The following is a 14,730-nucleotide window of genomic DNA, read 5'->3' on the forward strand; positions in this document are numbered from 1 at the left end:
CAAGAATGGACTGACGAGTTTCAGGAGAAAGTTATTTGTTTCTGGCCATTTTGAGCCTGTAATCGAACCCACAAATGCTGATGCTCTTGTCTAAAGAAGGCCAGTTTTATTACTTCTTTAATCAGCACCACAGTTTTCAGCTGTGCTAAGATAATTGCAAAAGGTTTTTCTATTGATCAATTAGCCTTTTAAAATTATCAACTTGGATTAGCTAACACAACGTGCAATTGGGACACAGGAGTTATGTTTTCTGATAATGGGCGTCTACGCCTATGTAGATATTCCATTAAAAATCAGCCGTTTCCATCTACAATAGTCATTTACAACATTAACAATGTCTACACTCAATTCAATGTTATTTTAATGGACAAAAAAAGGTGCTTTTCTTTCAAAAACATGGACATTTCTAAGTGACCCCAAACTTTTGAACGGTAGTGTATATTATTATTTTTTAAAACCTCATTGTTGTTTAGCGGCTTGTATTTAAGCATTTCGTTGTTGTATTCGGCGCGTGTGACTAATACAATTTGATTTTAGCTCTTTGTGAGAGAAGAGGTGTGACAGACCGGTAGTTTGGCCTGTCTCATCTCGTGCTTTTGGGCTGGGGAGTATTTTCCTCTGTGCCCAGCCTAATGGGAGGTAGGAGCCAGAGGACGGGTAGTGATGAGTGTGGAGGTGAGGGTACATCTGCCTGCAAGACAGATGGATGAGTCCACACTGTCAAGATGCTGATCGGTTTCACACAGATATCATTAACTGACTGCTATTTATCCAGTTAGCCTGTTTAGACTGACAAATGAAAGGACCCTGCTAGAGATGGCATGCTTACAATCTGCACCAGGGTGAGGCCCCATTTACTGTAACCACAGCCCAGACCTGGAGACATGGGACCATTGATAACCACCTGTCTGGCTGACTGAATGCACAAATATAGATTTTATCTCCTCCACTCGACATTTGCAAATCCCATTGTTATGACTGACTTAAGATGACTGTTTTAAGGTATTTTCAGCCCTAATATTAAAACAGACAGCGATGTTTTACTGTTCTATTTTCCAACTCCTTTCACCTCCCCTTACTCCTCTCTCTATTCACACTTGTTCTGTTTATTTTTTCTCATCCTTTGTACTGAAACACCTTATTATAACACACATACTGCACTGTACACGCATGCAGACACATACAGCGTACCTGAATGGTGGTCATCCCCATGTCCAGTCCCACGAGTATGCACCCGTCCTGTAGCTGAGCTATCTGGGGGTCCTCCACCTTCAGGAAGTCCCACACCAGCCCAGTGATGTCCATCTGCCAATCACTGCCCAGCATGAAGGTCAGCTGACCACGGGGGTCGGCAGCTTCGGCCACGAAGTGTGTCAACACTCGAACCATGGCATTCTGGTACTGTAACGTGCAGCTCCTTCCTCTCCGGTCTTCATCATCCTCATCATCACTGTCCAGTGCAGACCTGCCATTACAAACAAAGCCAGTCATTTAACATGAGAAACTAACCCCAACACTGGACAAGTCTAACATGAACATCTCTACACCCACCCACTGATAGCAAATTCTGTTCAGGACGCTATAGGCAACCAATCATCTTCTCAAAGAAGGAAGTGTGTCTCAATGAGAATATTTATTGCAGTGTGAAAACAAGGCTGACAAGGTTACACTGTTGCTTTTGTAAAGTAGCTTTTAAACAAATAACTATGTCATACATACACAGCACACTTTTAGTAAGATAAATATCAGTGTTTGCTTTGTAGAAGTAAATCTGCCACAGCAGCACTGGTGTCAAGCAGTGGGACAGGACAGGCGTGCCTCTGATAAACACCAGTGCTTTGTCAACAGTGTGCTAATACCAGCACTGCAAAAAGTTCCATCTAAGCAAGCCTAAATATCTTATATTGAGTGACCATTTTTTTAAAATCTTACCAAAATAAGCAAATAATTTTACTTATTTTAATTTTAAATGGAAACTCCAACAATTTTAAACCTAATTTTCTTGATCTCCAGCACAATACCAGTGTCTACATTTGTGAAAACAGCATATTTCTACGTTTTGTAAAACAAATAAAAAGTTGCAAAGTTCTACCCGATCTTCAAAAGTTAAAACAGTGATTTTCAAACACCGACATTCGCTGTGACGTAGGGAACAAAAAACAATATTCTCCCTCTGGCTAGAAACTCATTACAGGTTTTTCAAAATCACAGTTTTTCTTACTTTTAATCCTACCCTGTGAGCATTTTGTAGGACCTTATCTTTCTAACCACAGATCATAGGAATGTGCCGTTTCCATATACAGTGCTGTGAAAAAGTATTTTCCCCCTTTCAAATTTTCTCTACTTTTGCATATTTTTTACATTGAACATTATCAGAGCTTCAACCAAAACCTAATATTAGATAAAGGGAACCTGAGTGCACAAATAACAGAACAATGACATACTTATTTCATTTATTTAATAATCAAAATTATGCAATACCCAATGCCCCTGTGTGAAAAAGTAATTGCTCCCTTACACTCAATAACTGGTTATGCCACCTTTAGCAGCAATAACTCCAAACAAATGCTTCCAGTAGTTGTTGATCAGTCTCTCACATCGCTGTGCAGGAATATTGGCCCACTCTTCCATGCAGAACTGCTTTAACTCAGCAACATTTGTGGGTTTTCAAGCATGAACTGTCACAACATCGCAATTAGGTCTGGACTTTGACTAGGCCATTCCAAAACTCAAAATGTGTTGCTTTTTAGCCATATTCACGTAGACTTGATTGTACAGAGCAAAATTCATGGTTCCTTCTATTTAGTCGTCCAGTTCCTGAGAAAGCAAAGCATCCCCAAACCATCACACAACCACCACCACAGGTTCTTACTGTGGAATGCAGTGTTTGGTTTTCGCCAGGCATAATGGGACCCATGTCATCCAAAAAGAATGTCAGGCCATCCATCTGTGAGCTGAAGATGAAGCTCAGCTGGGTCATGCAGCAAAATAATGATCCAAAAACACACAATCAAGTCTACATGAAAATGGTTAAAAAGCCATTTTTAAAAGATATTTTACCTTAAATTGTCTTTAAAAAAAATGTAAGTGAATTATCACTTATGTAAGTTTTGGTTTAGATTACATAAGATATTAAGGCTTTCTTTGATTTCATTTTTTGCAGTGAGGGCCTCACCTATCCTGCTGCCTCATCACCTCACGTCTGGCAATAAACACACACACCTACAAGGTTTGGTATCATAATGGGAGAGAAAAGAGTGAAAGTTAATCTCTGGAAATGTAATTCTGGTGATTATCCTCTCTGATTGTATTTTTTCCTGTCCGACACCGTTAATATGTATCCCTCGATGTGTGGCAGAATGGGGTCTGGCAATGAAGAGTGAAGACGCTAGCTAAGCTGGTTAGAGATCAGCCTTAAGGCTCAGCATTTCCACTGACAAGATAAGAAGGGTTATTTTGACAAGTACTCACAGCAATGAATTAGTCTTCAGTAAAACATAATACAACAAGTAAAGTGAATAAAGAATTGCAAATGCCTGTCTGCGTTTATTACACTGCGGTGGGACATTTCCAACTTAACTTAACTGTAATATGGAATATGCCTCGAGGTGCCGATTCAGCAGATACCAGATTACATTTGGACCTGGCAAAATGTGGAAGCTATACCATCCACTAGGGGCAACATGAGTGCCTATTACCATCTAGTAGGTTTGACATCTAGTAGGTTTTGCTAGGGTGTTGTGGATGGGCGTTTAAGCCACTGACTGGTTCCGAGGGTCACGTGCTAGGCACTCATTTTAGTTTTTTGGTTTAAAGCCTTTCCCAAAACCTTAACCCTTAACCACTCAGAATTAATGCCTAAACTTAAGTTTAACCCCATCACTAACCTTAACCCTAAACTTAACCATTCAAAATGAATGCCTAAATGTACGTTTTTGTTTAACTTTTGCTGAGTTTGGCTGACAGCTAAGATTTGCCACTAAGGCGTAATTAGAACGTCAAGCCATGGCATAATTCTATGACAACTAATATACAGCACCACATGGCGTAATTCTGTTGCTGCAGTTACGCCACGGGTTGGCGTTTTATTTGGAGATTGGGTTGGGGTTTAGCTGATCTAGTTTACAAATACTGTAGTGAGGGTCTTCCCTTGACATGTCCTTTACAGCAGAGCTCCCAGCTCCTATAGGCCAGGGTATGGATAGTGGACAGGTACAGTCCAGGGGGATTATTCCAAGTATGGGTAGAGGGAGAGGATGTGATTGGGGCAGAGTGAGAGCATGTGATTGGAAACCGAGTGAGAGCATGTGACTGGGGCAGAGTGAGAGAATGTGAAAGGGCAGAGTGAGCGCATGTGATTGGGGCAGAGAGAGCAAATGTGTTTGGGACAGAATGAGCAGAGGTCCTGTGTGCATTATGTGTGCATTATAAGTTGATGGCTCCCAATCCCTATTGCTAGTATTTTACTCCTGACAAATCTAATCTGCAGGAAGGCACGGTGCAGCGGTCTCCAATCTAATCTAAGATTAAAGGCCCAGTGCAATCAAAAACGTGATTTCCTGTGTTTTATATACATTTCCACACTATGTGGTTGTAATGATACTGAGAAATTGTGAAATTTATGATAATGCCCTTTTAGTGTAAGAGCTGGTTGAGAAGACTGCCATACATTTCACCCTGTTTTTGTGGGATGGAGTTTTGGCATTCCATGGGGACATCACCATGCGGTAAATTAATCTAATAGACCAATAAGAAGAGTCCAAACCTCTCTGCCAATAACAGCAAATATTCAGTTTTCCCCTCCCCACTCAGACCACTCCCAGACAGTCCTAGCAAAAATCTTGCTTGATAAATTGCCCATTGCTGAAAAGCTATTTTGTTTCTTTTTGACCATTTTAATTGAAAACAATCACAATACCCAGGTCTCCATCCAACCTTTTTATGCCAGTAAAGTACATGTTGGATAAAAAATGTCACGGCAGGCCTGATGAAACAGCACATTTTTTGGTAAACTTTTGAAACGTCGAACAAATAAAATGCACGAGACAAGGTGGGATATTTCTGTGTTGGTAAAATTCATTATGGGAGAAATGGCGGTATATTGGCAAATGTATAAAAAAAACAGAAATATCACATTTATATAAGTATTCAGACCCTTTACTCAGTACTTTATTGAAGCACCTTTGGCAGCGATTGCAGCCTCGAGTCTTCTTGGGTATGATGCGATAAGCTTGGAACATCTGTATTTGGGGAGTTTCTCACATTCTTCTCTGCAGATCCTCTCAAGCTCTGTCAGGTTGGATGGGGAGCTTCGCTGCACAGCTATTTTCAGGTCTCTCCAGAGATGTTCAATCGGGTTCAAGTCCGGGCTCTGGCTTGGCCACTCAAGGACATTTGGAGACTTGTCCCGAAGCCACTCCTGCATTGTCTTGGCTGTGTGCTTAGGGTTGCTGTCCTATTGGAAGGTGAACCTTTGTCCCAGTCCGAGGTCCTGAGCACTCTGGAGCAGGTTTTCATCAAGGATCTCTCTGTACCAGTGTTTCCTCTGTGTTCATTTAAGTGTGGCGCTACACCACGACAGAATCATTCCCACCACACCAAAAGAAACATAGTTTCAATAAAGTTCTGTAAAGCACATTAACCTTTCTTGGTAAATAGATAATCTCAAGAAAGTGACCAGTGTTCGATACAGACGCTCTGCGGCACGAAACACAAAGTTTCTCCCTGCAGGCAGTCACTGAGTCCGAGGTGCTAAAGGAACTCCTTAAACTTGACCCCAAAAAAACATCTGGGTCAGATGGTTTGGACCCTTTCTTCTTTAAGGTTGCAGCCCCTATCATCACCAAGCCTATCTCTGACCTCTTTAACCTCTCTCCTCTCTGGGAAGGTTCCCATTGCTTGGAAGGCCGCCATGGTTCGTCCTTTATTTAAAAGGGGGAGATCAAGCTGATCCTGACTGTTATAGGCCAATTTCTATTTTGCCCTGTTTATAGAAAGTGTCGGAAAAACTTGTCAATAATCAACTCACTGGCTTTATTGATGTCTATAGTATTCTCCCTGGTATGAAATCTGTTTTTCTGCTCAGGTTATGGATGTGTCACTGCAACCTTAAAGGTCCTAAATGATGTCACAATTGTCCTTGATTCTAAGCAATGTTGTGCTGCTATTTTTATTGACTTGGCCAAAGCTTTTGATACGGTAGACCATCCCATTCTTGTGGGCCGGCTAAGGAGTATTGGGGTCTTTGGCCTGGTTGGCTAACTACCTCTCTCAAAGAGTGCAGTGTATAAAGTCAGAACCTCTGCTGTCTCAGCCACTTCCTGTCACCAAGGGAGTACCCCAAAGCTCGATCCTAGGCTCCATCCATCTTCCCATCAATTTTAACCATCTTCCCTGTCCCTGCTGAAGAAAAGCAGGTCCAAACCATGATGCTGCCACCACCATGTTTGACAGTGGGGATGGTGTGTTCACGGTGATGAGCTGTGTTGCTTTTACGCCAAACATAACGTTTTGCATTATTGCCAAAAAGTTCAATTTTGGTTTCATCTGACCAGAGCACCTTCTTCCACATGTTTGGTGTGTCTCCCAGGTGGCTTGTGGCAAACTTTAACCGACACTTTTTATGGATATCTTTAAGAAATGGCTTTCTTCTTGCCACTCTTCCATAAAGGCAAGATTTGTGCAATATACGACTGATTGTTGTCCTATGGACAGAGTCTCCCACCTCAGCTGTAGATCTCTGCAGTTCATCCAGAGTGATCATGGGCCTCTTGGCTGCATCTCTGATCAGTCTTCTCCTTGTATGAGCTGAAAGTTTAGAGGGACGGCCAGATCTTGGTAGATTTGCAGTGGTCTGATACTCCTTCCATTTCAATATTATCGCTTGCACAGTGCTCCTTGGGATGTTTAAAGCTTGGGAAATCTTTTTGTATCCAAATCCGGCTTTAAACTTCTTCACAACAGTATCTCGGACCTGCCTGGTGTGTTCCTTGTTCTTCATGATGCTCTCTGCGCTTTTAACGGACCTCTTAGACTATCACAGTGCAGGTGCATTTATACAGAGACTTGATTACACACAGGTGGATTGTATTTATCATCATTAGTCATTTAGGTCAACATTGGATCATTCAGAGATCCTCACTGAACTTCTGGAGATAGTTTGCTGCACTGAAAGTAAAGGGGCTGAATAATTTTGCACGCCCAATTTTTCAGTTTTTGATTTGTTAAAAAAGTTTGAAATATCCAATAAATGTCGTTCCACTTCATGATTGTGTCCCACTTGTTGTTGATTCTTCACAAAAAAATACAGTTTTATATCTTTATGTTTGAAGCCAGAAATGTGGCAAAAGGTCGCAAAGTTCAAGGGGGCCGAATACTTTCGCAAGGCACTGTATCCACAAGTTAATTTGATGGAAAAACATCTCTGGTGGAAAAATGTGCATATTGTTTTTTTTTTACAAATTTTGGAATATTCGCATGAAAATCGGTCGCCAATTGGGTGGAAACCTAGCTAATAACGTACTTACTTGTTTCCCAGAATGATTTGATATTGAGATAAAAAAACAGCTGCATTGGACCTTTAATCTAATAGGTAAATCCAACTCAGGGAAAAACCTACATCTGAAAGAAATTTCTCTCTCTCCTTTATTCACTCTCATTCTCAGATTGAGCTTCGGAAGAAATGTTTGTTTCATGCTGATTTTCCACTGCCCCGTGGACTCTGTTAGGTAATTGTTTTGGCATATTGCTGCATGTTGTTTTTCTATTACAAAGACCTAACGAAGGTCATTTGAGGAGAAATGGACAGAACTGCAGCTGCATTTTCTCTTCCAAGAAAATCTATAGCTTTTATGGTCTACATTTCTGAACAGCATTCAAGTGCGGGTGCACAATGTAATGTCAAAGGAGGCCAGTTAGTGTCATTGTTTTGGCAAGATCAGCACTTTTTTCCCCCACACAAGCGCTTACAGTGGGAAGATAACGTATGAGGCAGCAAAGCAGCCCCAGACCATGATGCTCCCTCCACCATACTTTACAGTTGGGATGAGGTTTTGATGTTGGTGTGCTGTGCCTTTTTTTCCCCACACATAGTGTTGTGTGTTCCTTCCAAACAACACAACTTTAGTTTCATCTGTCCTCAGAATATTTTGCCAGTAGCTCTGTGGAACATCCAGGTGCTCTTTTGCGACTTCAGATGTGCAGCATTGTTTTTTTTGGACAGCAGTGGTTTCTTCCATTGTGTCCTCCCATGAACACCATTCTTGTTTAGTGTTTAACGTATTGTAGACCCGTCAACAGAGATGTTAGCATCTTCCAGAGATTTAGCTGACACTCTAGGATTCTTCTTAACCTCATTGAGCATTCTGCGCTGTGCTCTTGCAGTCATCTTTAGTGGACAGCCACTCCTAGGGAGAGTAGCAAAAGCGCTGAAATTTCTGCATTTATAGACAATTTGTCTATAAATAATTTTGTAACCCTTACCAGCTTTATGCAAGGCAACAATTCTTAATCTTAGGTTTTCTGAGATCTCTTTTGTTCGAGGCATAGTTTACATCAGGCAATGCTTCTAGTGAATAGCAAACTCAAATTTTGTGACTGTTTTCTATGGGGCAGGGCAGCTCTAACCAAAATCTCCAGTCTCGTCTTATTGATTCAACTCCATGTTAGTTGACTCCTGACTCCAATTAGCTTTTGGAGAAGTCATTAGCCTAGGGGTTCACATACTTTCTCCAACCGACACTGTGAATATTTAAATTATGTATTTAACATAGACAAGAAAAATAAAATAATTTGTGTGTTATTAGTTTAAGCACACTGAGTTTGTCTATTGTTGTGACTTAGATGAAGATCAGATCAAATTTATGCAGAAATCCAGGTAATTCCAAAGGGTTCACATACTTTTTCTTGCCACTGTATATTATTAGAAACATGCAGATGTTCTAAAAACAGAACATAAGAAGCACTTCCCAAATGCAACCTGTAACAAGGGAACATAACCATGATAAGAAAAGCATCATGACATGTTGCACATCCCTCACAGAGAGCACACTAGTATCCCTGAGCGAGGGGAATTAATTAATGAGCCTGCTTGTAAACGGTTATCTTGGAGGGGGCTGGTAGGGGTGGGGAGCAAACCTTGCAAATTAAACACTGAACCTGCCGTTCTGGCAAGCACCCCACTCCCAAGGCCTGGACACTGTCGCCAGGGCCGGCTCCAGGCATAAGCGACATATGCGGTTGCTTAGGGCCCCCGGGTCTCAACTTACTATTGAGAGTTAGAATAGTAAAAAACACCAGGTGCAATTTCAATATTTGGTTGTACATCAGCAGTTTTTCTCTTGTTATGTCAGTCACTCAATTAGTTGACAATTAGCCATGTACATTTTTTGATTGGTAGTTAGTCTAGCTAGCTATTTAAACTTCTAGTAATCATGGCTGAATACTGACCAGGCACGCAGGGTGCATGCACAGGGGTCTTGACTTCCAGGGGGCTGCCATTGATTTTGTTAGTCATTCTCACTCAGATATCATATTAACATGGCATAATTTGTAGAATTGTAGGAATTTAGCTTTAAAGGCCCCCAACAGAGGGCAATTCCACCCCTATTCCGATGTAATGCCTGTCCTATAGCGTTAAGTCTTGTTTAGGTTCCACCTTCGAAGAATAATGCAGGCTTCTAATACATATTCAGGAATTGGGGGTGGGAACGTTGTGGTGATTTCCACATGTAGCAGAGAAATAACAACAAGTAGGGCTGTCAGTGCAGCTAGCTAGCATTATCGAGCTAGCAATCTGTTACACCGTATTCCAAAGATTAGCCAGCTGGCTAAGCTATGGCCGGTTCTGGAGATGGATTTGTCACAGGTATTTAGGGAAAACTTTGCCACAGATGGATAGGAAAAAACTTTGACTTTGCCATCTATTGTTATCTCCAAGGTTTTGGCATGTTCCATTCGGCCGCGAATCCGCCATTGATATAGAAAGAATAAGATGAGGCTCTGGTAATATGGATAGCCTAACTATTGAAAGGTTTGGACTAGAGATGCGCCATGTTCATTACATTACATTCTAATGAAAACTTTGGTAGGCTACTGGCAGGCTATTCGGCTAAATTAAATTTAAAACTAAAACGTTCCTCTCCACCGTCAAGAAAAGAGGCCACTATAATGTTTTGCCACTAAGTGGCGGGCCCCCCAACTAGAAGCTAGAGCCGGCCCTGACTGTCATTCCCCCTCCCTCTCTCTTTCTCTCTCTTTGTCTCTCCTCTCTCTTTCTTTCTCTCTCTCCCCCGTGTCTGTGTGGAACACTTGGCAGCCTATCAGACGGAGGCAGGTCCCTTCTCTTGGTATTGTGGCTCTGAGTGGCCCCCTGCTCTGTGGACGGGTGCTGGTGCCCGCTCTTGTCACCAGTCACGCTGCTACTTTGCAAGGTCACGCCTGTTATTCCCTGATAAACAAAGACGGTCTGTCTCCCAGAGGTCTGTCGGCAGCCAAGCCAGAATGGACACACTCTCATCAACAACAACAGAAATGGGCTGTCCCAACACACATTTGGAAAACAACATCGCATATAACACAACAAGCCCCCACAAATCCAAACTACAGTGAGCTCCAAAAGTATTGGGACAGTGACACATGTTGTTGTTTTGGCTCTGTACTCCAGCACTTTGGATTTGAAATGATACAATGGCTACGAGGTTCAAGTGCAGACTGTCAGCTTTAATGTGAGGGTATTTTTATCCATATCGGGTGAAACATTTAGAAATTACAGCACTATTTGTGCATAGTCCCCCCATGTTAGGTGATCAAAGGTATTGGGACAAATTCACTTATAAACTCAGCAAAAAAAGAAGCGTCCTCTCACTGTCAACTGCGTTTATTTTCAGCAAACTTAACGTGTAAATATTTGTATGAACATAACAAGATTCAACAACTGAGACATAAACTGAACAAGTTCCACAGACATGTGACTAACAGAAATGGAATAATGTGTCCCTGAACAAAGGGGGGGTCAAAATCAAAAGTAACAGTATCCGGTGTGGCCACCTGCTGTGCATCTCCTCCTCATGGACTGCTCCAGATTTGCCAGTTCTTGCTGTGACATGTTACCCCACTCTTCCACCAAGGCACCTGCAAGTTCTCTGACACCCTTCGATCCAACAGGTCCCAGACGTGCTCAATGGGATTGAGATCTGGGCTCTTCGCTGGCCATGGCAGAACACTGACATTCCTGTCTTGCAGGAAATCATGCACAGAATGAGCAGTATGGCTGGTGGCATTGTCATGCTGGAGGGTCATGTCAGCATGAGCCTGCAGGAAGGGTACCACATGAGGGAGGAGGATGTCTTCCCTGTAACGCACAGCGTTGAGATTGCCTGCAATGACAACGAGCTCAGTCCGATGATGCTGTGACACACCGCCCCAGACCATGACGGACCCTCCACCTCCAAATCAATCCTGCTCCAGAGTACAGGCCTCGGTGTAATGCTCATTCTTTCGACGATAAACGCAAATCCAACCATCAACCCTGGTGAGACAAAACCGCGACTCGTCAGTGAAGAGAACTTTTGCCAGTCTGGTCCAGCAAAGGTGGGTTTGTACCGTCTGTAAGCTGTTCGTGTCTTAACGACCGGTGCATGTTCATTAATTGTTTATGGTTCATTGAACAAGCATGGGAAACAGTGTTTGAACCCTTTACAATGAAGATCTGTGAAGTTATTTGGATTTGTACGAATTATCTTTGAAAGACAGGGTCATGGAAAAAGGGACGTTTCTTTTTTTGCTGAGTTTATGTCTATTAAAGTAGTCAAAAGTGTATTATTTTGTCCCATATTCCTAGCACTCAATGATTACATCAAACTTGTGATGCAGTATTGGATGCATTTGCTTGTTTTGGTTGTGTTTCAGATTACTTTGTGCCGAATAGAAATGAACGGTAAATAATGTATTGTGTCATTTTGGAGTCATCTTTATTGTAAATAATAATAGAATATGTTTCTAAACACTTCTACAATAATTTAGATGGTACCATGATTACGGATAGACGTGAATGAATCATGAATAATGATGAGTGAGAAAGTTATGGACGCACAAATATCATACCCCCAAGACATGCTAACCTCTCACCATTACAATCACATGGGAGGTTAACTTTTTTCGGGGGGTATGATATTTGTGGTCTAACTTTCTCACTCATCATTATTCACGATTCATTGAAGTCTACCCGTAATCATGGTAGCAACCAAATGAATGTAGACATGTTTAGAAGCAAATTCTATTCTTATTCACAGTAAAAGTGACTGCAAAATGACACAATTCAATATTTACCATTCATTTATTTGGATTTACCATTCATACCCTCAAATGAATGCTGTCAGTCTGCACTTTAACCTCATAGTAATTATATCCTTTCAAATCCAAAGTGCTGGAGTACAGAACCAAAACAACACAAAATGTGTCACTGTCCCAATACTTTTGGAGCTCACTGTATATGCCTCTTTCTAAGTCAGTGAAACAGTTTAATGAGCCAGAGGCCTTTATTTCCAGGCTGGCAGGCGAGGGAAGGGACACTTTCCAGATACAATAGTGAATATGTCCAGTACTAATTCCAGTAGACCTGAGTTCTGCTCCCACCATTGGAGTGTGAGTCCAGCAGAAGAAGGTGTTGGTGGATAAGGTGTTAGAGGACACGAGATCTCGGGCCCGGGGGAGATGTGTGACCTTCACACAAAGGTTCATACAAAGGGCAGAACAATATCATATGTTGAAAATAAGAGCTTTTGAGCATGCTCTTTTGATCATCTCCATTTTCTGTCCACTTACCTGGCATGGACTGCATGGGTGAATAGTCTGTCTATGTGATTCTATGGAGGGACACATACCTTTGGCTGCTGGTCATGATGGGCACCCTCCATCCCTTGATCTGGCTGAGCTCTGTGTCAGACACCTCGATCTGGAGGGGCAGCCGTGGGATCCACACGTTCATCTCCAGTTGGGCACTCAGGTAGCTGTAGGTGAAGTTCACCATCATCCTCACCTTGCCCTTCATCTCCTTCCCATTCACAAACACATAGTCACACCTGTCTGACACCTGGACAGGAATAGGAGAGGGGAGAGAAGCATGTGTGAGTGTCACCTAAAGAGATCCCCAACCAAGCAGCACCATCAGAACCAGACAAATCCAACTCAATGGACAAGGCTGGACACAAGCATGCACGTGGACACACACAGCTTTATTTTCATGACATTTCTGGACTTTTTGGGGAGTAAAAATGTTTCAACATTAAACATCCTATTTTCCCTAACCCTTAACCTAACTTTAACCCTATCCTTAACCCCCAAAACCCTAACCTTAAGTCTTACCCTAACCTTAACCTCGAAACCTAACCCTTAAGCTTATAATAGCATTTGAACAAATTTAGGACATTGAAAAAGTCCTGACTTTTTTAGTTCTTGTTTTCCTACCTTGTCAGGATATTGGGGTCATGATAAGGTAGGAGAACAAGTACACACACACACTTTTCAAACTGCAATGTACTGTACTGTACTGTAGGTTGTCTATCATTTTCACCCTAAAATGGACCAATATGAGATGCACTACAGTGTTGTGTGTCCCTCTGATACATTTTATCTTGCGTTTGTCCTTTGAAAAATAAGATGAAAGCTTCACTGTTCATCCATACTCTTTATTCCCAACTACAAAAGGAGAAAGGAGGAGGGCTGGGGCACATCTTAAATGTGTGGAGGGAGGGTTGCAATACAGGCCCTTAGATTACCAACGGATCTGCCCACGGCTACGTAGTACCAACAGAATGTAGAACCAACAGATGGCAGCAAGAGAAAGGAAGGCAGGTCTCCACTGATAACATGAAAACTCAAAACCATCTGTTTTGCAAATGGCCTTTCAGAGGAAATCACTGGGCCGATTGCATGACATTGAAAGATGCAGGGCTTCACAGCTCATCATCGCTTCAGCTGGCTGACTCGCCCCTTCACTAGCAACTACTCCTTGATCCACACCCAGCCTCTATTTCTCAATGCCTTATGATGAAGCCAGTTTAGCACCACAAATACAAAACTCACACACAACCAAACACAACCACAAAGGTCATTCAGAGGTGTGGCCGGCAGCTGCAGGAGTGCATCAAACACAAAAACACATGCACACAAACACAAAGATTCTATAAGCATATGGAGTAGACAATCTATTTTTAAAGCAGATATTATGACCAAACTCCCATTAGCAGTGTACTACTTCAATGAGACGAATTGAGATTAATTCATAAAATATGTTTTTCAATTTCAAAGTTGCTTCTTTACTGTCAGATATAAAAGACATGAATAAGCATTCATCATTTGCAGAACAGAGAGTGTATCCTCAAGTTAAAGGGCTTGTGTGACAGATAGCCAGCTCCTCCGGAGCTCTCCTCTCCCTGCATCACTGCTTGTCTGATGCAGCTTAAGAACCAGTGGCGTAGCTTCAGCCTGTGCGGTCACACCAGGGCCCGCGACGTACATGGGCCCGGTGACAGGCCCGGATCTGCGAGCCGCGGGCCCCGTATGTAATATGAATACCATCCCACCATCCTCAAGTATTAATTGTTGACGCGGGTCCATCACATCTACGATTTGACGAGAACATCTTTCTTTAACGTAGGCTATATGATAAATTATCTCATTGATGGTTTCACCGGAAAAATTATATTAATTTGCTAAATAAATCATATTATT

The 14,730-nt window shown here is 42.1% G+C and overlaps 1 protein-coding gene across 1 annotated transcript in view; it reads right to left on the reverse strand.

The window, feature by feature from the left end:
• Positions 1-14,730, reverse strand: part of si:dkeyp-14d3.1 (transmembrane protein 132C) — a 211,841-nt gene that overhangs the window by 11,057 nt on the left and 186,054 nt on the right. Inside the window, exons 6-7 of the mRNA XM_021621375.2 lie at positions 12,882-13,090; positions 1,192-1,465 (exon numbers count right to left, since the gene is read on the reverse strand). Of these exons, the coding sequence (XP_021477050.1) occupies positions 1,192-1,465; positions 12,882-13,090 (483 nt within the window). The remainder of the gene's footprint in view (positions 1-1,191; positions 1,466-12,881; positions 13,091-14,730) is intronic.

The sequence above is a fragment of the Oncorhynchus mykiss genome, chromosome 11 (assembly GCF_013265735.2).
Source record: "Oncorhynchus mykiss isolate Arlee chromosome 11, USDA_OmykA_1.1, whole genome shotgun sequence".
NCBI lineage: Eukaryota > Metazoa > Chordata > Actinopteri > Salmoniformes > Salmonidae > Oncorhynchus > Oncorhynchus mykiss.